Source organism: Parasteatoda tepidariorum, chromosome 8 (assembly GCF_982258835.1).
Source record: "Parasteatoda tepidariorum strain Cologne lab strain chromosome 8, Ptep-v5.0, whole genome shotgun sequence".
Lineage (NCBI taxonomy): Eukaryota > Metazoa > Arthropoda > Arachnida > Araneae > Theridiidae > Parasteatoda > Parasteatoda tepidariorum.
Window position 1 is genome coordinate 94,238,417 of NC_141762.1, and position 27,072 is coordinate 94,265,488.

A 27,072-nucleotide genomic window follows, 5' to 3' on the forward strand; every position below is an offset into this window, starting at 1 on the left:
AAGAGTCTTTTCTAAAATGAATTTTAAGAAACAAGCGGGATATAAAGTAATCTTCTGAGTAATATAAAATATTTATAATAAATCAATATCTTTCATGATAATTAAAAAAAAGGAAAAGAAACTTACTTGGAGTGGCAATCTGGTCACGACAAGGCAAAACCATTTTTTGACCCCTATTTGTTATAATTTAGACTTCCCTGTAGCCGGTGGTGACCGTTAATATTGCTTAAGGGAAAAATAATAAATTAAATTGTTTTGGATGAAATATTGATTGATCATTTTGATCATAAGTATTAAATAATCAAGCCCACAATGGCTCAGGGGATAGAGCATTCGCCTGCCAATGACGTGAACCGGGTTCGAATCCCAGCGATGGTTGGTCGATATGAATTCTGCATCCGGCTCGTACCTACCACAGTGCTGACGTAAAATATCCTCAGTGGTAGACCGGGTCATGGGTTGGAGTCTCCTTGCCGTCAGGCTAACCACGGGAGGTTCTCGTGGTTTTCCTCTCTATATAACGCAAATACGGGTTAGTTCCATCGAAAAGTCCTCCACTAAGGCAAATTTCTCAAAATAATTGATCCAGGAGTTCCCTTGTCTTCATGATTGGGATCAAAATTACAAGGCTGCGGATTTGAACATTAGAAGTCGTAAACTCAAAAAAATTACGTTGGTTTTAAAATAAAGTTATTAAAATAAAGTAAAAAATGATCAAAGCCCGTAATATTTTTATCAACACAGATTAAGGTAAATGAAGGACCCTTCTTCCGCATTCGTGTTAATGTAGATGTTTGCTAGGGTAAAAATGCATTTCCAAGATAGCAAAAAAAGGTTTTTTTTCACTCAGCAAAAATCTTTTAATGTAAACCTAAGAAGGTTTTTATGAGGATTACGTGTAAACCTTCTAACCTTGAAATGAGATCTGTGACCATCTGCTCTATTCTACCCACATTACTCTAATCCAAAACCTTGGAAAACAACCTTTTATGTAAAAACCTGAAAATCAAGGTTGTCTTAGGGTTTTCAAGCGAGAAAAAAATCCTTGAATAAAGCTGTCTTAAGGTGAAAATAATCTTAAATTTAGGTAATTATGAGGCTTCTTTTCGCAACGTCTTGTATACTTAGCTACCTAAGTGATCTTTTTCAAAAAAGCTTTAAAAATAATTTTTAATCCTTTTTAGTTTGTAATTGCAATATTTTTGCTTTATTGAAAAAAGGTTTTTAGAACAAACATTTTTGTGGCAATAAAATGAAAATTCCGAAACAAGGTTGCCGTAAGGTTTACATGATTTCTGGATTTGTATTTCTAAAATTCGAATGGGCGAAAATCTTCTAAACATTGGAATTTAAATCTTATGTTTGGAATGAATTGTTTACACACATCGTGAAAGTAGCGTTGATAGATATATCAAAAAATATTTTTTTAAAAATAAATAAATAAAAAAAAGACATACCACTACAAAAACAACACTTTTTTTTATCGCCTTTTCCTACTATCTGAAATTGCTTTGACTTCTGATTTTTTTTTGCTTCCGGATGAAAGTTTGGAGTTTATGAGATATTGTTTTATCTTTGGGTTGTAAATGTAAACATTAATAAAATAATTAATTGCTTCACGAAATTTATGTAAATATCAGACATCTGTGTAATTTTAAAAATTTTCATTTATCTTTATTTAAAACACGAAACTGTGGTAGAATCAAGCATAAAAACAGGGAGTTGATAATTTCGACTCAGAATTTAAAGTTTTTGACGAATACTTGAAATATATATGTTTAACGTCGCTGTGCGTTGAAAATAGATGTGTTTGTTTACTATGAATGACCCAAATTGGTGGTTGTTGACTTCTGCTGGTGAATGTTGACAATCACATAGTCGCTCTGGTAAATGTCCGAAATATATACTAGGTCTAGTTAAGTGTCACTGCCTGGTATACATTTGCCCGGTATGCCCTACACTGATGTTTGTTTAAGGTTCAGTGCCACTGCCCGGTATGCATTTAATGGATACTCTGAACACTGATGTTTCTCCTAATCTATCCTCAGCAGATATTAAAATATCGAATAAATAATAATAATATCAACGAATAAATGAATATCAAATCGGATACAACAAATATTTCGGACATTCACCAAAGCCACTATGTGATTGTTGACTTTCACCATTGAAATTCGACATTCTCTTATAACAAATATTTCGGACAAATATATTATGACAAATATAATATTGCAAATATTCATAACAAATTTAGATAGGTTACTGTATAAATTCACGACAGCGACTATGTGATTGTTGACATTCACCATTGAAAGTCGACATTTTATTGATTTCGGCCATTCACGGTAGCATATATACACGGCTACAAAATAAACTCCTCGTTTTTTTTTTGTGTGTGTCAGCAGTATAGAATTGAAATATCAAGCGTGTAAGCTGTCATAAGCATGAAGGCGTAAACGTACATGTTTACAAATTTCTGAATGAATATTCTCTTCTCGCGTGGACGTCACAAATCTTCAACAATCTGATCTATTGAAAGTTTAAAAGCGAATAGTTCATATTCACAAACAAGGTGTTCTATATTATGTTTTAGTTGTATTTATACAGGTTCAATTATAATAATTTTACTATTTTTATTGTCATGAATTTAAAAATGAGTATTAGTCGTGCTGTTATGCCTTTTAAGTATAGTTAAAAAAATACAGTTATGAGTCGTTGATGACAGTTATAAAAGACACAACGTTGAAAGAATGCGTACGACATGTTCATGTTATCTTTTAAAAGCATCATTAATGTTTTGTTTTTGCAAGTTTTTTTTAATTACATGTCATTTATTTCAATTTAAAACTTTTTATTTCAATAATTTATTATGCACTAAAATTTTAAATTTTTTAAAAGGAGGTATTAGTTTTAATAATTGATTTAAATTCTTAAGATTGCACGCTAGAACATATTTCAAATGGATTTAACTTAGTTGCGAGCAGGGTTTGCTAGGTTAACCATATAAGATTGCATAGCAATCTTCGATGGTTAGGGAGCACTAGTAAACAAGGGACGGTGCTCACAAGTAAATATTGATATTATTACTAAGAAAATATAACAACACGTTGTAAATATCACAACATGTTTTATCAATCACGTGAATAGCTAAATTTTTTTTTTTTTTTTTTTTTGCTTAGTTGGTGATTATTTTATGGGTGGGGAGGGAGGACTGCTGAGCGTACTAAAACTGAGATCAGCATATTGGGATTTAAGCAAGAGGAAAGATATTTTCCATGAGGAGTTCACTTTTTTACACGCGTTTGTACTTTCATGCATCCTCGTGCAGACAATTTAAAAACAAAAATATTTATTCTATGAAAGATATTCTGTTTTGTCTAATATCAATTTAATATTTTCGCTCTTCAATCCAAATAAATATTTAAAAATGTGAAGTATAAAATTTCTTTCGGATTTTTTTAAAATTCTCCATGATTTCTGCAAGTTTTTAAAATTTTATTTTAAAATTAGTTCTAACTTTAATAAAAAGAAATATTAGTACGATTAACAAATTACAAAAAGTCCGGTATATATATATATATATATATATATATATATATATATATATATATATATATATATATATATATATATATATATATATATATATATATATATATATATATATATATATATATATAGTTTGTACAAAATCGAAACACCGAAAAGTGTTACAGGCAGCGGTCAGTTAGCAGGTGAGTGACCACTTGGATCAATCTGCGTAAGGATTGAGGGTGTGCGGTATTGTGCGGTCTGTGTGAGGGTGTGCGGTCCCCTCTGCAGAGGACCAAAATTGTGATTGCATGTCTCCGGATCATCCTCAGGGATGTTTCCCAGACCGTTGCCAACAGCCCATAGTACAGCTCGAGTACTACGTAAATAAAGTACTATCTCCCTCCCTAGTATCATTATTTTATTTTTTAACGGCAGTCACTTTACTTATCTTTCTTCGCCATGGAAGGTACCGGAAATTGTTTCGCAATTTGCGTTGCCTGGTAAGCTTCTTGTGACCAAAATCACGGAGGTGAGTAACATCACCTACGCCGTACTGCTAACCCATTCATAGAGTGGACCATATTCACACATCACACACAACAGAGGACATCACACTGCGAGAAACATCCATGCACTGAGCTGGATTCGGACCCGAAACCATTGGCTTAGCAGTCAGACACGCTTACCGCTCGGTGATCTGGCCGGCTGTAGCGTTGTGTGACTGTCTAGAAACTGCCCTAGTGACCAAAATTAAGGCCGCAAAGCATAAAATCTGTGAAAACTGATCAACTATTCTCTGAGTTGACAAGAAATGCGGTACAGAGGTTTATCGGGTATTTCAAAAAACTTTATAAAAAACGGGGTATATCAAAAAAAGTTAAATTATGAATCAGAGATAAAGTCTGTATCTAAAGACAGCTTGCCTATTATAGATGCGACCACTATGGACTGCAACGATTTCTCATACTGTTTAGGAGAATGCCAAGAGATTCTTGTGGCCTCAAAGCGCATTTTTCCAAAAGCGCGGCTTTTAACTCCTAGAGGGTCCTGTAAAAGGGTTACACAAGGTATAGGTTCCTAGCGAACTATTCCAAACATGTTCAATGGAGCCGTGGTGACTCAGGGGATAAAGCGTTCGCTTTTCAATGAGGTGAACAGTGTTCGAATGAAAGAATCTTCCAATACTTGATCCAGGCGTTTCCTTGTCTTCTGGATTGGTTCAAAATTACAAGGCTACGGAGTGGAACATTAATAGTCTTAACCCAAAACTGAGTCGGCTGTTCAACGTCGGTTATAAAAACATGTTCAATAGGATTGAGACTCGAAGATCAAGAGGGCTGATTCATTTGGCGAATATCCTCTTCTTCAGGAAAATTATTAACAGTGTGAGATCTGCGTGGCCACGTCCATAAGAACGAGTCTGAGCAATAGCACCCCGAAACAACCTCATATTGGCTTCAAGAATCTCATCTCTACAGCAATGTGTGGTGACAGTACCCACATCGAAAGGGTAACGATCTGTAACCTGAACAGTAACCTGATGAAACAGTAATCTGATGATAAATAACTATTCTTTAATACCTTTCGTAGTGTATGTATACCACTAAAAAAATACAATTCCAATTCCCTAGTATTTAACACATGTTAACTCTATTCTATGTTTGGGTAGCTTTTCATAGAGAAAGGTTGGCATAGTCGATAACTACTATCCCCATATTGGTGACCCGGAAGGGATGTGAACATGCCTACTTTGACAGAAACTCCCACTTTGATATGAACACGCCTATCTTAACAGTAGCGCCCACTTCGATTTGAACGCGCCTACTTCTATGTGGATGATCCCCATTAAACAGTTGACTTGCTTTTTGTGACTGCGACAATGTCCTCCTCACGCTGTTGCTTCTCAGTCTCGATCACACATATCGTACTACGTATACACTGGACTGCTAAAGGCAGCACAGGAGTGACCACGACAGCTCTCACGATCAGCACTAAAAAAAAGTACGGTGATCTTAATACAGCTCTCCCGGCTTCTCACAAAACAGCAATGAATCAACTAGTGGTATCCCATTCATCGAATTCTATCACAGATAAAATTCTGGTGGAGGTGTACTGTATCTGCCACTACAAAAATATGATTCCAATTCCCTGGTATATAAGACATGTTAACTTGATTCCATGTTGGGGTATCTTTTCATAGATGAAGGTTGACTTTGTCGATAACTACTACCCCCACACCTTTTATTATCTCTTAAGTTGCATGCAATAATTTTTTTTGTTCTATTTTGCAGTAAAATATATATGATTTCATTTGAATATAACCTAAATATGAATTTAATATAATTGAATATAATATAATTGAATATAATGTAATTGAATATAATATAATTGAATATAATATAATTGAATATAATGTAATTTAATATAATATAATTGAATATAATATAATTTGAATATAAAATTAAACTTCGCCGAACCATAATTTATTACTTTCCGCCCCAAAACTTATCTTCCCATTCCTTTCTTTTAGGTTTAAAGTGTCAAAAGTAAAATTCATAACGTGAGAAGAAACTGAAAAATTATCTCAGTTTACGTTCATTTTCCCCCCTCCCCTTTATAAAGTATTTCGTGGCGAAAATCTGTAGTCTATATTTAGGTAAAAATCTAAATAATAAAATCAATCGCGAATAATGGATTATAAATATTTTCTTTTTAAGTGATTCTGCCCTCTTTATTTGTTATCAATTCTAGAGTAATTCAGAAAAATGGTTTCGAATTTCAAAGATACAACGGAAATGTAGTTTCCCGTTATCAAAACATTTACTCAATATGTCCCATTTTTCCGGGTCATTTCCTCATTCCCCCTCCCAAATAAAAAAAAAGTAGTTTTTTAGGGTTGTTTACTAACGCAAATTTCACGCGATACGTAAGTGGTAGGTCAGTGTATTACGAGTTCAACCCCGTGGTCAGGATATTTTTAATAAGTGGAGCGATTTCATAGTATTGATAAAAAATAGTGTAAACATATTTTTTTTATTCTAACTAGAAACGTTATTTATGTGAGATATAGAATTGTAAAAAAATTGTTTGTTGATTTACGAGCAATAAGGGTTTTTGATTGTCTTATGTAAAAAAATAATTATTTCTTGTATAAAATTTTTATAATATGCATTTAATATTATGCAATTTACTACATAATAAATATATATTTTCGAAATGTTTTTATTGTAAGTGTTATCAGTGAACTCAAAAACTATTGAAATTGAAGATTAAAGGGAAAGAACGGTTTTTGTTCATGAAAGCTAATTCTGAGGAAAAACACAAAACAGAAGCCAATAAAATGAACTAAAAACAGTAAGGGGTAATATGTTTAAGATGAGAGAAACATGAAAAAATTAAAAGTATGACAATGCCTTATGGAAAACTTTCAGATTGGATGAAAACGTCAGAAAAGAAAAGAAAATTTCCATTTTAAAATGGAAACATCTAACTTACTTACTTTAAATTACTTATATAGGTGTAAGAGACATGTTTATCATTTATTTTCCTCGTTGAAAGAACTTTGAAGAAAAGCCTTTCCTGGTGAAAGAGCCCGATGACCACTCAGCCACTAAACTCAATTTGACAACAGGCCGGAATTGGCTGGAAAAAGGGTTACTTCAAAAGGTTAATTCAAATCGGACAGAAAAAGGGCTCAATTGTTAGGTTGCACGATATTATAATTCGATGCTAACCCTATTTTTTTCTGACATTGTTGCAAAAAAGATATTTATCTTTTAACGTGTCCAAAATGTCTGTTATGTTGACATTCTCCTGCTTTATTGTTATGTTGCACGATATTATTATTCAATGCTTTCCATTTCTTCTGACATTGTTGCGAAAAAGATATTTATCTTTCAACGGATCCAAAATGTCTGTTACATGTAATGTCGACATTCTCCTGCTTTATTGTTATGTTGCACGATATTATTATTCAATGCTTTCCATTTCTTCTGACATTGTTGCGAAAAAAATATTTTTCTTTTAACGGGTCCAAAATGTCTGTTACATGTAATGTTGACATTCTCCTGCTTTATTGTTATGTTGCACGATATTATTATTCAATGCTTTCCTTTTTTTCTGACATTGTTGAGAAAAAGATATTTATCTTTCAACGGATCCAAAATGTCTGTTACATGTAATGTCGACATTCTCCTGCTTTATTGTTATGTTGCACGATATTATTATTCAATGCTTTCCATTTCTTCTGACATTGTTGCGAAAAAAATATTTTTCTTTTAACGGGTCCAAAATGTCTGTTACATGTAATGTTGACATTCTCCTGCTTTATTGTTATGTTGCACGATATTATTATTCAATGCTTTCCTTTTTTTCTGACATTGTTGAGAAAAAGATATTTATCTTTCAACGGATCCAAAATGTCTGTTACATGTAATGTCGACATTCTCCTGCTTTATTGTTATGTTGCACGATATTATTATTCAATGCTTTCCATTTCTTCTGACATTGTTGCGAAAAAAATATTTTTCTTTTAACGGGTCCAAAATGTCTGTTACATGTAATGTTGACATTCTCCTGCTTTATTGTTATGTTGCACGATATTATTATTCAATGCTTTCCTTTTTTTCTGACATTGTTGCGAAAAAGATATTTATCTTTCAACGGATCCAAAATGTCTGTTACATGTAATGTCGACATTCTCCCACTTTATTCTCACGAAACAATCCTGAGAACGAAGAATCTATTTATCCAATCAAAAATTCGTTAGACTTTGTACTGACAACCTTATTTACATATTAAATGATCACAATTTTCTATCAGTATTTTAACTAAATTGTTGATAGAAGACTCCTTTGGAAAGTTTAACTAATTATATGCTATGTTTTAAAGGAACATATCAAGATTTGCGATATAAGTTAATTAAAGTTAGATGCTTATCAGTCATGACTTGAATGATGTCGATTTCCACATTGATAAAAGGTTGAAAAACCTTCTCTGCAGGTCATTAAACAATCTCTTCATATTACAAAAACCACCATCATGTTAAAAGGCTTCCTAGTGAAGTCATTATCTGTTAGAAGATTGTAAACAAAGGGAGAAATGCTTCACATGCTTTTATTCACCTTTACTTAATTTACTCAAAGAAAACAATGATTTTTATTTACTTCTCAGAATTATAGACACATAAAACTCAAAATCATGGAGCAAAAGCTGTGTACTTTATTTTTTTTTGAAAAATTGTTTTTTTTTTCCCGAAGCTTTTTCACAAAGGAAACAAAAGGCACTGTTTAAGTGTTTTAAACTTGTTGAAAAATATATTTCTTAACTTTATATATCATCTTGTCTAAGGCCTTAGAACGGACAAATAAGTCAAATATTTTAATAGTTATCATACTTTTTTTTAAAAAATGGCTCACTTATATTTTTCCACCTGGATAAAAATTATTGAAATCAATAAATAATTAACAATTTTTGCAAGTTTTTACAATAAGTCCCAACTAACTGAAACTATGTTAATTTTTTGAAATAACTACATACAAAGAAAACCAATAAGAACCAAACAAATATATTACATAAGTCTATGGTTGAACATATAGTTACAAGGAGTCCCTTACGCATCATACCCCCTTACATACATACCCTTCTGCTTCTGGACAGGAAAAGAGTAAAAAAGGAGGGAAAGGTGTCCCCTCGAAATAAAGTCACTTCCATTTTTAACCAAAATATCAATCCTAGGAGGACAATAACATCAATATTATGTCAATGTGGGCAAATCTTTAATTCTGTCAGAAAGTGAAATTACTTCTTTTTATATAAATATATATATACAATTTTACAGAGGATTGAGGATTCGCGTTTTCTTTCAGAAAAGGTATGAGGCACCCTATTTTATAACCGTCGTTGAACAGCCATCCCAATTTTTTGGGTTTACAGGTACTAATGTTCAACTCAGTAGCCTTGTAATTTTGAACCCAATCTGGAAGACAAAGGAACTCCTGGATCATGTACAAAAATGTTGCCTTCGTGAAGGACTTTTTCAAGGGACTAATCCGCATTTGGAGAGGAAAGCGGTAAGCCTGACGTCAATGAGACTCTAACCCATGATCCGTGTACGACTGAGGCTAATTTACGTCAACACTGTGATCAGTTCAAGCCAGATGCGGAATTCATATCGACCAGCCATCGCTGGGATTCGAACCCGGTTCGCCTCATTGGAAGGCTCTATCCCCTAGGACAGGACTGGCGAACCTTTATACACCAACGTGCCATTTTTCTAAAAAATTGCTTAATGAGGTCATAGACGTGCCGTCAAATAATTTTGACTTCATGATTATTGGGAAAATAATAATACTAAATACTATCAACTCAAAACTCTTTATTTACTCGCACATTGAAAAAAAAAATACATTTTGTCATATCTTAAAACAACTCAACTTAAAGTAACATCAGTGTGTCTTCTGTTGTTGCAGATTAGATGACAAATAACTTATATTAGGTTGTAAGATGTTAGTTTAAGCAGGACTGTTAATTTTTTTGCTATTTATTTATTGTTAGCTTGTTTTTTACGGTTATTAATTGTTTTTTAGCATTAATTGTTAATTTTTTTACTAATAATTTTTTATTATTTTGTTTGTTTTTGTGAATTTTAATTTAATTGTTACATATGCTTCATAGTCTAATACCATTTGTGTAATAACAATTCATAGTGTAATAACAATTGTGATCGGTAGCGTGCCCAAAATATTGTCTCATGCCATAAATGGCACGCGTGCCATTGTTTCACCATCCCTGCCCTAGGACATCATGGCTCAGACACCCTATTATTTAAAAACCACCACTTTGAAGCTTTTGCAACGTAAATGAAAGCAGTTTCTTACTAGAAAATCCGACATGGGTCTGCAATTCTAGCTTCCAATTCAGGTAAACGAGCTTCTAACAATAATGGTTATCGGTAGCCTTGTTGCGGCCAGGTAAAGCCCACATTAAACGAGACTAGGACGAAAGATCGAGGGAAACGATTTGAGAGTCTTGAGGATCTTCCAGCGATAACAAGGAGTGGTTAAGTCTATAATACTATAATTTAAATAAACTATAAAAGATGCATGAAGGCTGAGAAAATTAGATTATATGAAACGCATTAGTAGTTTCGGGCTTTGAAGTTTTGGTGTAGATAAAGAGCTTTCATTAAAAGAATAAAACTTTCATTCCGTTTTACCAAAATTTATATTTCAATTAAAGAAGAAAAAAAAAATGCTCATTTGCTTTGAAAATCTACAGCAAATTCCTGGAATTAGGAAGTAGATGCTTAATTATTTTCTACAAATGTGTGTTTTTTAAAACTCAAATTTAAAGATTGAATTCAAAGTTAAATATTTATTTTTGAGTATGATGTGTGTTATTATTGGTATTTATTTTCTTCAAATTAGTTTTCGTAAAGCTTTCTTCTTATCTATTTACTTTTATCTTTCTTGTCCATCAAGAGAAAGCGCTAAATCACGAAAAAGTATTATGGATTATATATAAGCAGTCCTTGAATAGGATAGAAAAAGGAAGCGTTTTTTTTATCAAATCCGTTAATCTTTTATTTGCAGTTTAACTCTAATAGTTACTTAATATTTATTTTAACTAGAAGATATCTTGAAGATCATAGATAGAATAATAAATATCTTGCTATTAATGCGGATTGATTGTTATAGTAGAAGCCGTAGTTGTAAAATTAGATAGATTACCATAATAAATATTTCTGACGCAATTCTCGGTGAAATGATCTCAGATAAAAGAAAGGATTAAAATCTATCAGCGGAATCCCAAATTGTTATCATCCTTGATTCAGCTGTTTATTTATCTATACTATATATATTTAAGAAGTGTTATTTTTTCTCAAGTGCAATTACCCAAGGTTGAAAAATCTCATCACATTTTCAAAGCCATCACGAACGACAGCAATTTTTTTAAGCCAATTCTACATTAAAACTAAATAAACAGGGAACACTTTACAACTATCGAAAGAATTTGATTTTCTATCTAAAAGTTGAAGGATACTTCGATTGCGGCTTTTTTCCTGTCGATGGAACTCAACTGTTGAAGGGGGTAGGGGAAGCATACTTAAGTCCTGGGTTCGAATCCCTTCGTGGAACGCTTATTGATGGAACTAACCCGCGATTAGTTGCATGGAAAGGACACCTGTGAAAACCTGCCACGGTTAGCCTATCGGCAAGGGGACTCTAACCCACGATCCATCTACCATTGAGGATATTTTTGCGTCAGCACTGTGGTCGGCGCAAGCCGTGTGCGGAAAAGTATTTTTTTATTGTAATTTAACTTAAACCTTTTTTTAAACTGTGAATTACAGCAAAAGAAGCACACATTTTTAACTTTATGTATTTATTTTTTTCAGCATGGGTAGGATCTGTTTCCATTGGGATGACCTTTCTGCTGTCGCCAGTGGCCAGTATACTGACGGACAAACTGGGCATTCGGAAGACGGCCTTCATAGGGGGTCTGATGGCGACTGCTGGCATGCTGGCCAGTTCATTCGTGAACAGTTTGGAGCTCCTATACATCACGTACGGCGTCCTACTCGGATCTGGTGCATCCCTAGCCTACACCCCGTCCCTGGTGGTGCTGGGACACTACTTCCACCGGAGACTTGGTTTCGTGAACGGACTGGTAACTGCCGGCAGTTCAGTCTTCACCATGGTCATGCCTCTTGTCCTCACTCGGCTTCTGGACACGATAGAACTTGCAGCCACTCTACAAGTAATTTTTTTTTATCAGTTGAACTCATCACTGTTCAAGCAAATCTGTTTGGTACATGCTGTATGGTAGAAACTTAACATACAGTATTCATCGTAGAAAATATTAAAATTTCGAAAGTTATACGTCCTTAAATAGCAAACAATATTCGTAAACAATTTCATGCAATTTATTTAAACAATTGAGCTCCACTTTAAAACTTTGTGGACTGAAGTAAGTTATGTAAAAAGTGTGTTCACATACTTCGAAATCTTGTCAGATTTGTAATAAGTTTCGATTAGCACTTTCGCTTGGTTTGAAGTGAGATGTCCGATTTTGTGCCCCTGATCCCATGTGAAATGAAGTTATATACTGCATTATGATATGAAATTAAATTCATAATACTTTATTTTAGTGCCCCATAAAGAAGCTCGCAAGAATTCCCCCGATAGCCTTGTGCCCATTGCAGTTCTAAACAACTCTTCCTTAAATTTCATTTGGATATAAACCTTAAAATTACATTGCGAGTTTGTTTGGGAATGCAGCTTTTGAGAGCACTTATGCAGGATATTGTGTTTGGGCATGCAGCTTTTGAGAGCACTTATGCAGGATATTGTGTTTGGGAATGCAGCCTTTGAGAGCACTTATGCAGAAAATTGAGCAATAATAATTTAATCTAAGAAAGATTTTCCTCAATTTCTCGACGAATGAATAACACATCGTTACTATGCATTATTTATCGCTCGCAATTATTAGCCTGATTTATTTCGGGCAATTTGTCACATTAAATTATAAAAGAATTTTTCTTTAAAACTTCATCTTTAAAAAATTTAATAAATTTCATCTTTAAATACATAGGCACACTAAAAAAACAGTACTAGATCTTACAATATTTTTACCTTATCTATAAATAATAGCCTAATTGATAATTCGGCTTATTGCACGCTAGACTAATTGAAAAAATGGGCAATATTTTTTTTAAAAATCAATCAAACGATTTCTTAAACTTATTCTAGTGAGAACTCGTACCTTTAGGATAGTTTGGAAATTTATCATTCATTGATAAATTTTCTTGACTTATTTAGGGAAAAAAGCCCGGAGTAGTGAAGGCTTATTATAAAAAGGTTTATTGCTCTAAGCAAATTCAGTTCGTGTAATTGAGTGGTTTTTCTCCCATATCTGAATAAACCTAAAGGCATATTAATTGATTGTAATGAGCCTAAAAATATCAAGCAGATTAGAAAACACTGAATAGTTTTCCCATCAGCTAGTCTAACTAGAACTATATAATGCCGATGACAACTGAAAATAACTTGATTTTTCAGTTAGCCTAAAAGATATAAGTCTTTTATTATATTACATTATTTTTTGATGTTTTCTTGTTGTGTGTAACTTCTTTAGTTTATTTAATCATAGAATTATTTTTTGAGTCGCGGTGGGCTAAGAAATACATCGCTCGCCTCCCAATGAGGTGAACCGGGTTCAAATCCCAGCAATGGCTGGTCGATTCGAATTCCTCACCCGGCTCGTACTGACCACAGTTCTGTCGTAAAATATCCTCAGTGGTAGACGGATCATGGGTTAGAGTACCCTCGCTGTCAGGTTAACCGTTGGAGATTTTCGTGGTTTTCCTCTCCATGTAACACAAATGCGGGTTAGTTCCATCAAAAGTTTTCCACGTAGGCAAATTTCTTCCAATACTTGATCCAGGAGGTTTTTTTTGTCTTCTTTTGATCTATCAAAATTACAAGGCTACGAAGTTGAACATTTTTAGTCGTAAACCCTAAATTGGGTCGGCTGTTCAACGACGGTTATGAAATAAAAATATTGCAAATCATCATTTATATGCCATAAAAGTAATTATAATATAAACTAGGAACATTTCACACGTGTTAGTCAGGTGTCCTCAAGGTTATTGCTTCTAATTATTCTGTAATGAGTCTCGTATTCACTTAAAATGTCCTCAATAAACCTGAGAGCAATTATGAAACAGCATTATCAGTGCCCCGACAGCTAAAAATAACTGAAAACCTTGTAATCGCAGTTTTTATAACAGCTATTATGAGACAGGTAATGCTCGAGATGATGCTGAGTAGCGTGAGAACAAACATAAACCGAATGAACGCAGTTAATCTTGCGAACGGGAACTGAATTAATGAAAATGAATGATGAAAAGTGAAATGCTAAGGGTGAATGCAATATTAAGGCTAAAGAAAGTCTAACTCCTGATGATAAGTAGTTGTCATTCATCTTCTTATGTCTGTGACCTTCGTTTTAATAAGTTTCATCTTTTGTCGGAAAAACAGACCTTGAAAAAAGCCGATTGTAAGGTTATCGAAAGCTTGTTCCGTAATGGATGAAAAAAGTTAAGTAATCTTTTAATGGAACATATCTAATGATGATCAGAATTTTTAAACTTCATTAAAATAATCAATACTTTCGACTCACTTTTTTTTCTCACATGATCAAATGTAATTTTAGTGACCATCACTCGTAGTTATTTTTCAATTAATTATATCTGCCAATTTAAGAGCACTTTCTTAAGATTAATTAATTGTAGTAAATTTCGGATTAAGTTTCACTATTTATGAAAATTCGTTAAAACATGCAAAAAGAAAATATTAATAATAAAATAGAATAGCATAAGTCAATGTTAGGTAATTAGACCCGTGATGATTCAGGGGGTAGGGCATGTACCGGGTTCGAATCCCAGCAACGGCTGGTCGATACAAATTCCGCTACAGGCTCTCATCGACCACAAAACGTAAAATATCCTTAGTGGTTGACGGATCACGGGTTAAAGTCCCCTTGCCGTCAGGCTAACTGTGGGAGATTTCCGTAGTTTTCCTTTCCATGTAACGGCAAATGCAGGTTAATTCCATCAAAAAAGTCCTCCACGAAAGCAAATTTTTCCCAATACTTGATCCTGAAGTTCCCTTGTCTTCTGGATCTGGTTCAAAATTACAAGACAACGGAGTTGAACATTAGTAGTCATAAACCCATAAAATTGGGTCGACTGTTCAATGGCGGTTATAAAATAAAATAAAATGTTCATTAATTAAAGCCAGCAGTAAGGATTCAATATTTGGTCTATGCTGGTCGGTGATAGGTGAAAAAAAAAAGTTTAAATAACTATACACATAAAACATTTATTTGTAAAAATAAAAATTTAAAAAACCTTTTTTTTTTTTAGCATTTTTAGTATTTTGATTTTTAATTTTCACTAAAAAGTTCAAGGCTTTTAATTTAATGTTTAATGGTACAATAAAATGGTTCAAATAGTTAAGTGACCATCCATAATGAAAAGAGCTTTTGCTACATTTCTAAAATAGGTCCTTAGGTTTCAATCCAGAAATATTAACGAGAACCAAATTGACCCATTCTTCCATGAGGACTATATTAAATTTAAATTTCACAATTAAATAAAATTTTGTTTTTTCTTTTAATTCATTTTTATTTGGGGAATATAATTTTCCGTCTTTAATTGGGACATTTTTATACTTTTTAAAGACAAGACATTAGAGTCACGTGATTTCGAGTGATCCGATTAAATTTCTTTCCTCGATTTTTTTTTTCAAAGAATACATTAAATAAACAGATAAATTTCTTACGTATTTAAATATGCACCTTGACATGTTGTAAATTTGTATCATGGTTTAGATTGTCGTAAATCAACAATAACCGCATGTATGCAGAATTCAAATTATTATTATTTTCTTTTTTTTTTTAGATTTTGTCCGTGATGATGGGTTCTGTCATGCTGTGTGCTCTCACATTCCGGCCCATTCTATCACAACACCAGAGAATAACAGAGAAAGATGAGACAAACTCCTCAGAGGAGAGCCTGCAAGATTCGGTAAGTATATAATCTTCTGCTTGTTGTTTTATATTATTTTATATTTTATAACCGTCGTTGAACAGTTGATCCAATTTTTGGATTTACGACTACTACTGTTCAACTCCATAGCCTTGAACTGTGGTTGGTGCAAGCCAGATGTGGAATTCATATCGATCAACCATCGCTGGGATTCGAATCCGGTTCACCTCATTGGAAGGCAAACGCTCTATCCCATGAGCCATCACGGCTCTTTTTGTTGTTGTTGTTGTTGTCTTATGCCACATGTGAATACTGACAAGCCTACTTAAGGTAAAGGGGTACGTTTCTTATTGTTTTCCAGTGGCGCCATCTATGGACACGAATTCAACTTCTATCCCGCACATACATCACAATCCGTTTGATAGGGAGACCACATTCATACATTATCCATCCGTAGATCGTATTTTTGAACTGAACCAGAGCACAATCGATCTCCAATCCAGTACCCATAGCGGTATGGGAACTTGGAGGGAGGACCATTGGTCACCTTGAAGTCACCATTTTGTACATGGGGAGTCTTCGTCCGGTGGGATCGAACTCACGACCTCTTGGATATGGGCCCAATGCTCTGCCAACCAGGCTATTCCAGCCATCATGTAATATTCTTCTAATAATATTTGAATAATATTTGGGGATTAAACTAATCTAAAATATTTTAGGAGTTTGGTGTTACGTACGTCCAGATTTTCAAATTGCTCGTGAGAACCAAGCGAAATTAACTATGGACTCATGTGGCTTTACCATACTATTGAGTTGGACAGAGAAAATTTTGGTTTTTTAATACGAAATCAAACTCACTTTTTTCTATTAAAAAAATTAAATTAAATATTTTCTATTCTGTTCAATGATCTTGTGACATATTTTTGGTAACTTCACGATGATGCTATATGTCACTTACCAACCAAGCTCCAATAATTTCGCACGTGTCGCTAATATTGTGTGCATGGTGGAGCAAAATTTGAGATTCTCCATGTTGCCCCGACTTTGCTCTATCGGATTATCATGTATTTTGAAATTTACAATATCTTTTAACTGATGAAAGATTCAATATTATCGATGCCCTCGAATCTCACTTGGTTGAGTTTTTGCTGATAAAGACAAGAAGTCCTACAAATGCAAGATCATGAAGTTACCAGAAGGTCATCAAATAGAATATGGAAAATATATAATTAAAGTTTTTTGTGTAGAGTAAATTGAGTTTTATTTCACGCTACAAAAATCGTAATCACTTTCTTGCCAACTCAATTTTTTAACACAAAAGGGCAGAGCCTGACTAAAGCAGTGGCATACGGGGCAGTTGCCCCGGACCCCTTCATTAGAGAGAGTCCCCAAGTTTATTTTACGTTACATTCTTTAATGAACTTTTTTAAAAACAAAATATCATTACAGTGTAAAATAATTCTATTTTATGTTAGCTTCTTTATTAATCTATCTTATGAACACAATCTATCTTTCGTAAATCCATGGCTTTCTAAGGTGGAATTCAGCTAAATTTTCGCAATTACGATGGACAAATTTGGCCAATCAAAAACCTGTATTTTTACATATTGCAGAATGCGATATGTTTGCAAAAATACAGACTTCTGATTGGCTTAATTAAGTCATTGTAATTTCGTGAATTTAGCCCTAATGTCAGCAAGGATATGAATTTTTCGCTACTCGACGACAAAGTTAACAATCAGAAAACGGCATTCGGCATGATGGACTTAGAATTATCAGAAAGTCAATAAAATGAACAGAACAGAATGATATTTCGTTTGACCATAGGAGGGGGAGGGACTTCATAGCCATTTTAGGTTCTAGTCAATTTTCTTGTTATCTATAATGAGGTGAAAAATTTAAATACTCTAAAATTAAATATCTTAAAATTTCTCCATGTTAAATACCTTCATTACTGAAGCAGTGAAGCAAAGGGGGGCCCCAAAGAAGTTTTTGCTCCTGGCTCCAATTAGTTTAAGTCGGGCCCTGCAAAAGGGCGAAAATTGCTGTTGTTCCTGATTCTAGCGTGAATCGAAACCGCTATATTATCCTTGTCCACAGTCAAAAATATTTTTTTTTTCTATGGGGGAAAAAACATAGGACAACTAGTTCTTGCACCAGGTCTCTCAATTAGAAAAAGATTCAATTCATTCAGTACATTAGAAATCAACTGGTCATCATATAATTGAATAATTAAATTAGTTTGTCAAGGTAATTTGTCAAAACAATAAAAAAGATTGTTTGCTTCATTTAAAAAGTTCTCAAATCAACTGTACTTGATTACCGGTCTCAATACTCAATACCGGGCTCAGTAATTGACTCACAATTTACAGAAGTTCGATAATAGTCCATCATAGTTTCTTCAAATAGCCGAATAATTGTGCGAAATTATTTTTTTCCTAAATCTATAAAGGAATCATTTATTCAAATTAAAGATTCCAATCAACTGACAATAAGCTGTTTAACTAATTATTCCCTTGAATGAGCTGATCGAATAATTTTTTAATCAACTTAATCTAAGCACTGATTTGAACATATTAATTCGAAGGAAATACTTGAATAAATACTTACTACTGATAATAAATTTGAATCGATTAAATTTGAACTGATTCGAAACACTGACTTGAACATACTCATTCGAAACACTGTTTCAGTACCTAAATCAATCAACCGATTCGAAGAAATCCCTTCAATCACTTATTCGAATCAATATTTAAAAAAAACACTGATTTGAACATATTGATTCGAGTCACCGTCTGTGTCTCTAATTCAATTAATTGATTCGAATCAATTAATTGAATCATTTATTTAAATCTACTAAGTGGAAACACTGATTTAAACTCACTACTTTTGAATCAATAACCGTTGACCAATCAACTGATTCGTTTTTTATTCAATCTGTCTGCAGAGCAATTGTTTTGGAAACTGCCTCGATTTGTCAATATGGAGGAACAGAAAGTACCTCTTGTGGGTTTTTGCCATCCCATCAGCTCTCTTCGGATATTTTGTGCCTTACGTACACCTTGTGAGTATGCTCCCTATTTTTTTATGAATTAAATATAGCATATATAGTTTATCTACGGTAAGAACTCCCCCCACTGAACCCGAGCCAAAACCTCGGATCGGCGAGAGAAAGGGAATATTTTTCTTCGGTATATTGTGTTAGCCATAGAGTGAAGAGAAGCTACCCTCCCTGAAATGTGCTATTCTTGTTTCCACAGCTTCAGACTTGAGGAGTTCTTACCGTAGACAAACTATAAATTTTATGTAACAGATTATTTGTGTGTTTTCATGGAAGAAGCATGTTACTTTTAAAGAAAAATACATGTTGTTGATGGAAACAAAACTGATCACCAACTTAAATCAGAATGCTGTTCGAAACACGTGATTTAACCAAAAATATATTTAGTTATTTTTTTAAACCTTTAGCTTCATCTAAGCTAACTCATTTTATTTCGCCCTGATCTAAAAAGCATCAATTAAAAAATTTTATGGATTTAAACGTTGATCACTTACATTTACATTAATACAAATCTGCAAGATGCCCTGTGTTTTATTTATTATTTAAAAAAAAAAATTTCCACATTTTACAGGTGTGACTGGTGTAGTTTCATCTTTTAGTACAAAATCAATTCTGCGAATTATAACATCTGTGTGAACTGTGTTTTTTATGTTAGATAATAATGTTTAAATAAGTATTCCATAAAATTTAAAAAAAATAGCTTTTTTTCTCAATTTTTGCTTGTGTAAGAGTATTCTAAGTTTTTATTGCGAGTGTGACTTGTATAATGAATGAAATAATAACACGTACAAATGTTTGCAAAGTAGATTTTCTTTAATTACTATACAGTCGGACCTCTATTTTACGATGTCGCTAAATCCCAATAATAAGCTTGTTATATTCAAAATTCGTTTTAAAAAAAATCACCTTTCGAAATACTTAAACAACGCGAAACAGGTTTTAAATTCATAAACACTAGACATAATTAAAATAGCAATTGATACACCTTTATCTTGTTAACTAGTATCTAATATTTATTTTATAAATCTTAACCATAAAAGAAATCTGCATGAAAAGCAAGAATAGAGCAAAACATTATTAAGTGTTGCACTATCATGCTACATACATTTTCAACATAAAAAAAGCTAAATTTATATATAAAATTATAGCTGCATTTATTATAAAAGTAATTTTAAACATACATTACCACATGCGCTCTTAAGTTTAATTGCTACTGATAAAATCCGTTAATTTTCTCAGAGTTTTTCGTTTGAAAGGCAAACAAAAAGAGAAACGGATTTTACTGATTTCTCTAAAAGTTAAGTGGCTTCCAAAATCAATTCAAGGTCATTTTCCCCATAAAATGCATTAACAAGTTTGAAATGTTCTCAAATATTTTGGGAAATAAGAAAAGTGGATTTCTAGGAAAAGTTCGCTAAATAGAAAATTCACTTCGCTATTAGGAAGTTATCTTAAGAAGAAAAAATTTGTAAATATTTTATATTTTTTAAATATTTATTATTCTTTTGTAAATATTTTATATTTTTAAGTGGTTTTTCTTTAAATTGTTTCCAAGGATTCAGTAATAGTTTTAAGCTGTTCCTACTTCTGAAAAACTAATTAATGTATATGTTACCGGTAGAGTATGAAACGCCGGCATTCTATAGAATGCCTAGGCATTGTATATAATGCCGGATGTTTTTAGGCAAGGTATGAAATATGAGAAGTACTACACACTTTCCCTAGGCATTATATGTAACACCTAGGCATTCTATAGAATGACAAATACTATTTAGACAAAGTATGAAAAAACACCTTGATGAGATTATTATCTAAATGACGTGCATTTCTAAAAAACAAAAATGTTATTCGGCAAAAATAATGAGAGGGCCATTAAAAAAAATTTATTCAAAATGCGTAAGGAAAAATGAAAGTTGTGCAAAACATAAGTTATGCCTTTCTTATTAAGGGAAACAAAATTTTCATATAAAGAAAATAAGAAATTAACCTACTTGTTGCAACATGGCAGGCTTGAATGACATTTCATTACATTACGAAACGAATCGGAGATGCTTTTTATACTTTGCCGATTTCTCATTTGGCATTCTATGGAATGCCTAATAAATGTGTGAAATATAAATCGTTTCATACATTGCCTGCTAGTTTTAGGCATTATATACAATGCCTAAGCATTATATACAATGCCTAAGCATTATATACAATGCCGGATTTCGAACTTTGCCTGTAACATATAAATTGAATAAATATAGTACTTAAATCCAAAAATACATAACAAATAGTAAATATTTTTATTGAAATGAATTAAAATTTTTAATCTTGGAAAAGTTAGTTGCTAAATTTTGTTTAGTTTCAAACTCAGTGCCTACATTTTACACTAACTTTATAAACATTAAAATAACAGTTTCAATGATTCTTTTTTTCTTTCTTATCCATTCTTTTAAGTAAAGATATGCAAGAAATCTGCTTCTAATATTATATTTATTTCAAAAACTTTAAAAAAAAATGCTATGAAGTATCAAAATTCTACTTGTATGAAAAATTTTCTAAATTTTTTTTTTTTATTTGAGCAGAATTCTTATCTTTTAATTTATTTTCTTAATCACATATCATTTACAAAAATATTTTCATGAAGGAGCAACAACTTATCATTCCGAACGGAATTAATAAACAATTGTACGCCATGGTTAAATGAGGCTAATTAACTGGGGTTCACACAAGTAAATAAAAGGTATAGTTACTGTTGCCATTCACATATTTTCCAGCATACTATTTTTTACATAAATTTTATTAATAGTGTGTTCAAGTTATATTTGTGTTCAATTTAAAATTATGCGACTTTAATTAAATGCCACCCCCGCAACTAGAACATGCCTTACTCACAACGCTTAGTAACTGTAATTAAAATATTTAATTTTTTTTTTTTTGTTTCTAAAATTGAATAAATTTTTCTTATCTTTAAAAACGTAAACTATTATCTTTAAAACTATAGTCTAATATCTCAATAAACTATTTTTGAATACAAAGTACAAAAACTTACACTCAAAGAAATTTTTTTAAATGTAATTTTCTATTGCGGATATGACAATAATTAAGAGTAAAATTATGTATGCTTAATTTTTAATGAAGATTAGTAAATACTTTTCTGCGGGATAAAACTCTCAATAATGGCTGTCAGATTGTACGGTCATTTATCACATTACACTGTGATATATATATATATATATATATATATATATATATATATATATATATATATATATATATATATATATATATATATATATATATATATATATATATATATATATATATATATATATATATATTTGGTAGCCCAACGACCTGCACGCGAAGTCGAGCATTTTACGGTAGAACAGTTTAACGGGGACCGATACCGCGCACCCTCAGTCCCTATGTACGCTGATCAAAGTAGTCACCCAGCAACTTGCTGACCCAAGCCAGTGATGCTTCACTTCGGTGTTCTACTGGGAACCATGTCTTTACTATCAGTCCACTGCGGGACAAAAAAAAAATTAAATAAATAAAAATAAATTACATGCAAGCAAAGAGAAATGCAAAGCATAAGATGTTCTACCTTTAATTAGCCCCCAGTTGGAAACATAGCTCCCATAAAAAAAATGGTATTAAAACTTAAATTAATTTTAGATAATATGGTAAATAAATTTCTTTTATCCATCAATTTCAGTCAAAAAAAATTTTTAACATAAGATTGCTAGAAAAAAAGACCCTTTAAATGGTTAATGCGTCACCCGGATGTATATATACGTAAGCCTCTTTGTTTTCAAACCTTATATTGTAGAAATGAATTCAAATAAAAGTCTAAGCTAACATTAAAAATATTATATTTCTGTTTATCAAGCTTATCGTGTTACACTTTTCAGAAGAAAAAAATGTGCATAGAGTGTAAAAGTGATTTACATTTACCTTGACTCAAGTGTCGCTTTAAAAACCACGTTTTAAACGAAACCAGCAACTTTTAGCAACGTAAATAATATGAAAAAAATTATCTGACGTAGGAGGCCCTCTACTCTTATCATCTTGGGTTTTTAGTTTCAAAAAATATGAATTTCATCTTGGTATTTTTTGTGCTTAACAAACTTTTCATGATTTAGTGTTCTTCTACGACGCTTTCAAGAAAATAAAAGAGGTCGCTTTATAAGATCAGAGCTTATAAAGCAACCACTTATATTCTCTTGATCATTTGTACAACTTCTTTCCTCAAAACTTTAAAGCAACATATACTATGAAGGATTAACCTTATAAAGCTAAGAGCAGATGGCGCTAGAGGTTAAAACTCATCGTAAGGCTTCCGGGTTACTACTTGCGATTGAATTTTGCTCCTAGGTCTGAAAAAGCGCCCTAACCCACAATAATGTATCCGCATTTGCGTTACATGGAGAAGAAAACCACGAAAAAGGGACTCTAACCCATGATCCGTCTACCACTGAGGATATTTTACGTCAGCACTGTAATCGGTGCAAGCCGGATGTGGAATTCGTATCGATCAGCCACCATTAGAATTCGAACCCCTGAGCCATCACGGCTCCAGCACTCGTATTGTTAAAGTAAGGATTGACTTAAATATTTATTTTCCTTACAAAGTCATTTGTAAGAGCACTTTTTCAATTTTGATTTTAAAAAAACACAATTTAAATTTAATTTTGAACAAAAAATAAATTGATACATTTAAAAAAAACTTTTTATTTCAGTGTAAAAACATGAGTGCTTAAATTAAATGAAGATATGAATAGTTAAATCAAAGAATTTGATCAACAGCAATTGACTATTGCGCATGACTAAAAGCTATTTTACCCATAATAAATTTTGTTCATGAACCAAAGTTTCATTTCGAAAAATATAGGGAAGAGGGGGAGTAGAAGGGACATGGGGCTAGAATAGACATATAGAATAACTTTTTTTATTCATTGACCGAATTTTCACTGTGAGATATCGTAGATTGACAATATTGATAAAAATTTTCAAATGCAATTGCATAATCTCACTGTGAATTCTCACCGTGATGGCTCAGGAGATAGAGCGCTCACCTTCCAATGAAATGAACCGGGTTCAAATCCCAGCGATGTCTGGTCGATGCGATCCCGCATCCGGCTTGCACCGATCCTGACGTAAAATATCCTCAGTGATGGACGGATCATGGGTTAGAGTCCCCTTACCGTGGGAGGTTTTCGTGGTTTCCCTCTCCATGCAACGCAAATGCGGGTTAGTTCCATCAAAAAGTCCTCCACGGAGGCAAATTTCTCCCACTACTTGATCTAAGAATTTCCTTGTCTTTGTAGTAGGAGTCAAAACTACAAGGCTACGGAGTTTAACATTCAGAGTTGTAAATCCTAAAAACGAGTCAGAATTTATCGCCTGCTATAAAATAATATAATAATAGCAAAGCTTTATTAACATTTTACTCAAACAATTATTCATACAATTGATCACTCTCTTCTTTTTTTGTAAATCAAGAATTTTTTACGAAGAGAGAAGTTTGAACATTTTTTAAAGATTAGTAAAAAAAACATGTTTAATATTATTTTTTTACTCATGAAATACTTTTTTTAGGAATAATTTGGACATTTATCTGAATTTTAATTTATATCTGGAATCTATGTTTAAGTTATTTCACAATTATTTTCTTAAAAAAGCCTTTTGCCTACACGAGTCACACTAAGCGAGGACAAATTTGATAACATATTTAAGTAGTCATTTATTATCTATCATCATTCATCATATTTCATTATCATTCATCATATCTCATCATCAGTCATTTATATCTTTTATTACAACTCAGAAAGGGACATCTAAAATTAGAATGAATTTAATTTCAATCTAGGCCTTATTAGACATGTTAAATTATTGTACTGACATATTTAAAATAAAATGCTAAATTTTAATAAAGTATGAAAATAAATTTCAGGTCCAGCATGTGAAGGATATTCTCCCAAATGCCAATGGGGAAGTTCTCGTCACGTGCATTGGCCTGACTTCCGGCATCGGTCGAATCATTTTTGGAAAATTGGCCGATTTTCCATCAGTCAATCGAATCATGCTTCAACAGGTAAACAGTTTCAACAGTTAAATACAAAATAATTTGATTATTAACATCGATCAACAGCTGCATCTATTAGGATGTTGGCGATAAACCATGATCCATCCTCATACAGTGATAACTCGAAAATAATACTGGCGCATATCCCAAATAGCAAAATAAGGTTTATTTCCAACCAACAAAAACCTTTTAATATAAACCTAAAAAGGTTTGTAATACGGTTTACGTGTAAACCTTCCAACCTTAAAACGACATCTGCGACAATCTGCTCTGTTCTATGCACATTACCCTAATCCAAAACCTTGGAAAACAACCTTTAATATAAAAACCTTAAATCGAGGTTGACTTAGGGTTCTTAAGTGTGTAAAAAATCTTGAAAGCTACCCAGAAAGCACGTAACCTTACGGCAACCTTGTATCGGAATTTTTATTTTTATTGTCACGAAGATGTTAGTACTAAAAACCTTTTTTCAATGAAGCAAAAATATTGCAGTTTCAAACCATTCATTTTAAAAGGATTTAAAATTATTGTTTAAAGCTTTTTTAAAAGGTATTGTCACTTAGGTCTAAAATGACGTTTTAGCTGACGTCACACTAGCGATAGGATCAAATTCCATTGGCCATTAAAATTTCGTGACAAGGTGTATTTTAGCTGAGCATACAAGACGCTTGCGAAAAGAAACCTTATAATGACCTAGATTTAAGATTATTTTCACCTTGAGACTAGCTTTATTAAATGATTTTTTCACGCCTGAAAACCTCAAGTCAACATCGATTTAAGGTTTTTTTTAGAAAGTTGTTTTCCAAGGTTTTGGATCAGAGTAATGTGCGTAGAATAGAGCAGATGGTCACAGATCTCGTTTTAAGGTTAGAAGGTTTACACGTAAACCGCACGATTAACCTTTTTAGGTTTACATTAAAGGATTTTTGTTGAGTGAAAATAAACCTTATTTTGCTATCTGGGCTAGTCTCAAGGTTAAAATAATCTTAAATCTAGGTAATTATAGGGTTTCTTTTTGAAAAATCTTGTATGCTCAGCTGAAATCCACCTAGTCATGAAATTGTAATTGATAATGCTATTTGATCCTATCACTAGTGTGACGTCAGCTAAAACGTAATTATGGACCTAAGTGACGATATTTTTTAAAAAAAAGCTTTAAAAAATAATTTTAATCCTTTTAGGATGAAAGGTTTGAAATTGCAATATTTTTGCTTTATTGTAAAAAGGTTTTTAGTACAAACATTTTCGTGACAATAAAAAGAAAATTCCGATACAAGGTTGCCTTTAAGGTTTACATGCTTTCTGGGTATGGATGGTGTTTTCAATATAAATGTAAACAACAACAGTCTCGAGCTCTTGACCTGCTTTACTTCCGGTTAGAAAGTATACAGCTGCTTACTACTTATTTTGCGATGCAATGATAATTTCTTTTTTAATGAAATGAATAAATTATATAATTTCTGAGCTCGAATCTGTTGATTTCGTTAGATACCAAGTGATTTTGGTGAGTTTAAAGTAAAAATTTGTTTTAGTTAATTTCAGATGTAGCGTTAAAAAAGGTGACATGGTTGCTATTTTTAGAGAGTACTCGCTTTTTTTGTAGTATTTGGCCTCTTTTTACTTGTTTACTACTGTCCTTGTTGCAAGCCGTGTACCATCATATCGTCGCTTTGAAACTAAACCGTGGTAACTCAAAAAAGCAAGTTTCTCAGGAGAGCGATTTCTAACTTTTCAGGAACTTCCACCGCAGGTTGACTCGAAGCTATGGCGACTATTGCAAAATAGTTTACATTAAAAAAAACCCTGTTTCTTTACATTTGTCAATGAACCAGGCCTGATTCTTGTAGC

The 27,072-nt window shown here is 32.6% G+C and overlaps 1 protein-coding gene across 2 annotated transcripts in view; it reads left to right on the forward strand.

Moving 5' to 3' along the window:
- LOC107447734 (monocarboxylate transporter 10) overlaps positions 1-27,072 on the forward strand; it is a 62,612-nt gene that overhangs the window by 19,659 nt on the left and 15,881 nt on the right. For both annotated transcript variants that reach the window (XR_015435954.1, XM_043049973.3), the window contains exons 2-5: positions 11,933-12,294; positions 16,001-16,126; positions 19,035-19,151; positions 25,093-25,233. Coding sequence is in view for 1 of the 2 variants with exons in the window: in XM_043049973.3 (XP_042905907.2) it covers positions 11,933-12,294; positions 16,001-16,126; positions 19,035-19,151; positions 25,093-25,233 (746 nt within the window). In the remaining variant the exon portion in view is untranslated. The remainder of the gene's footprint in view (positions 1-11,932; positions 12,295-16,000; positions 16,127-19,034; positions 19,152-25,092; positions 25,234-27,072) is intronic.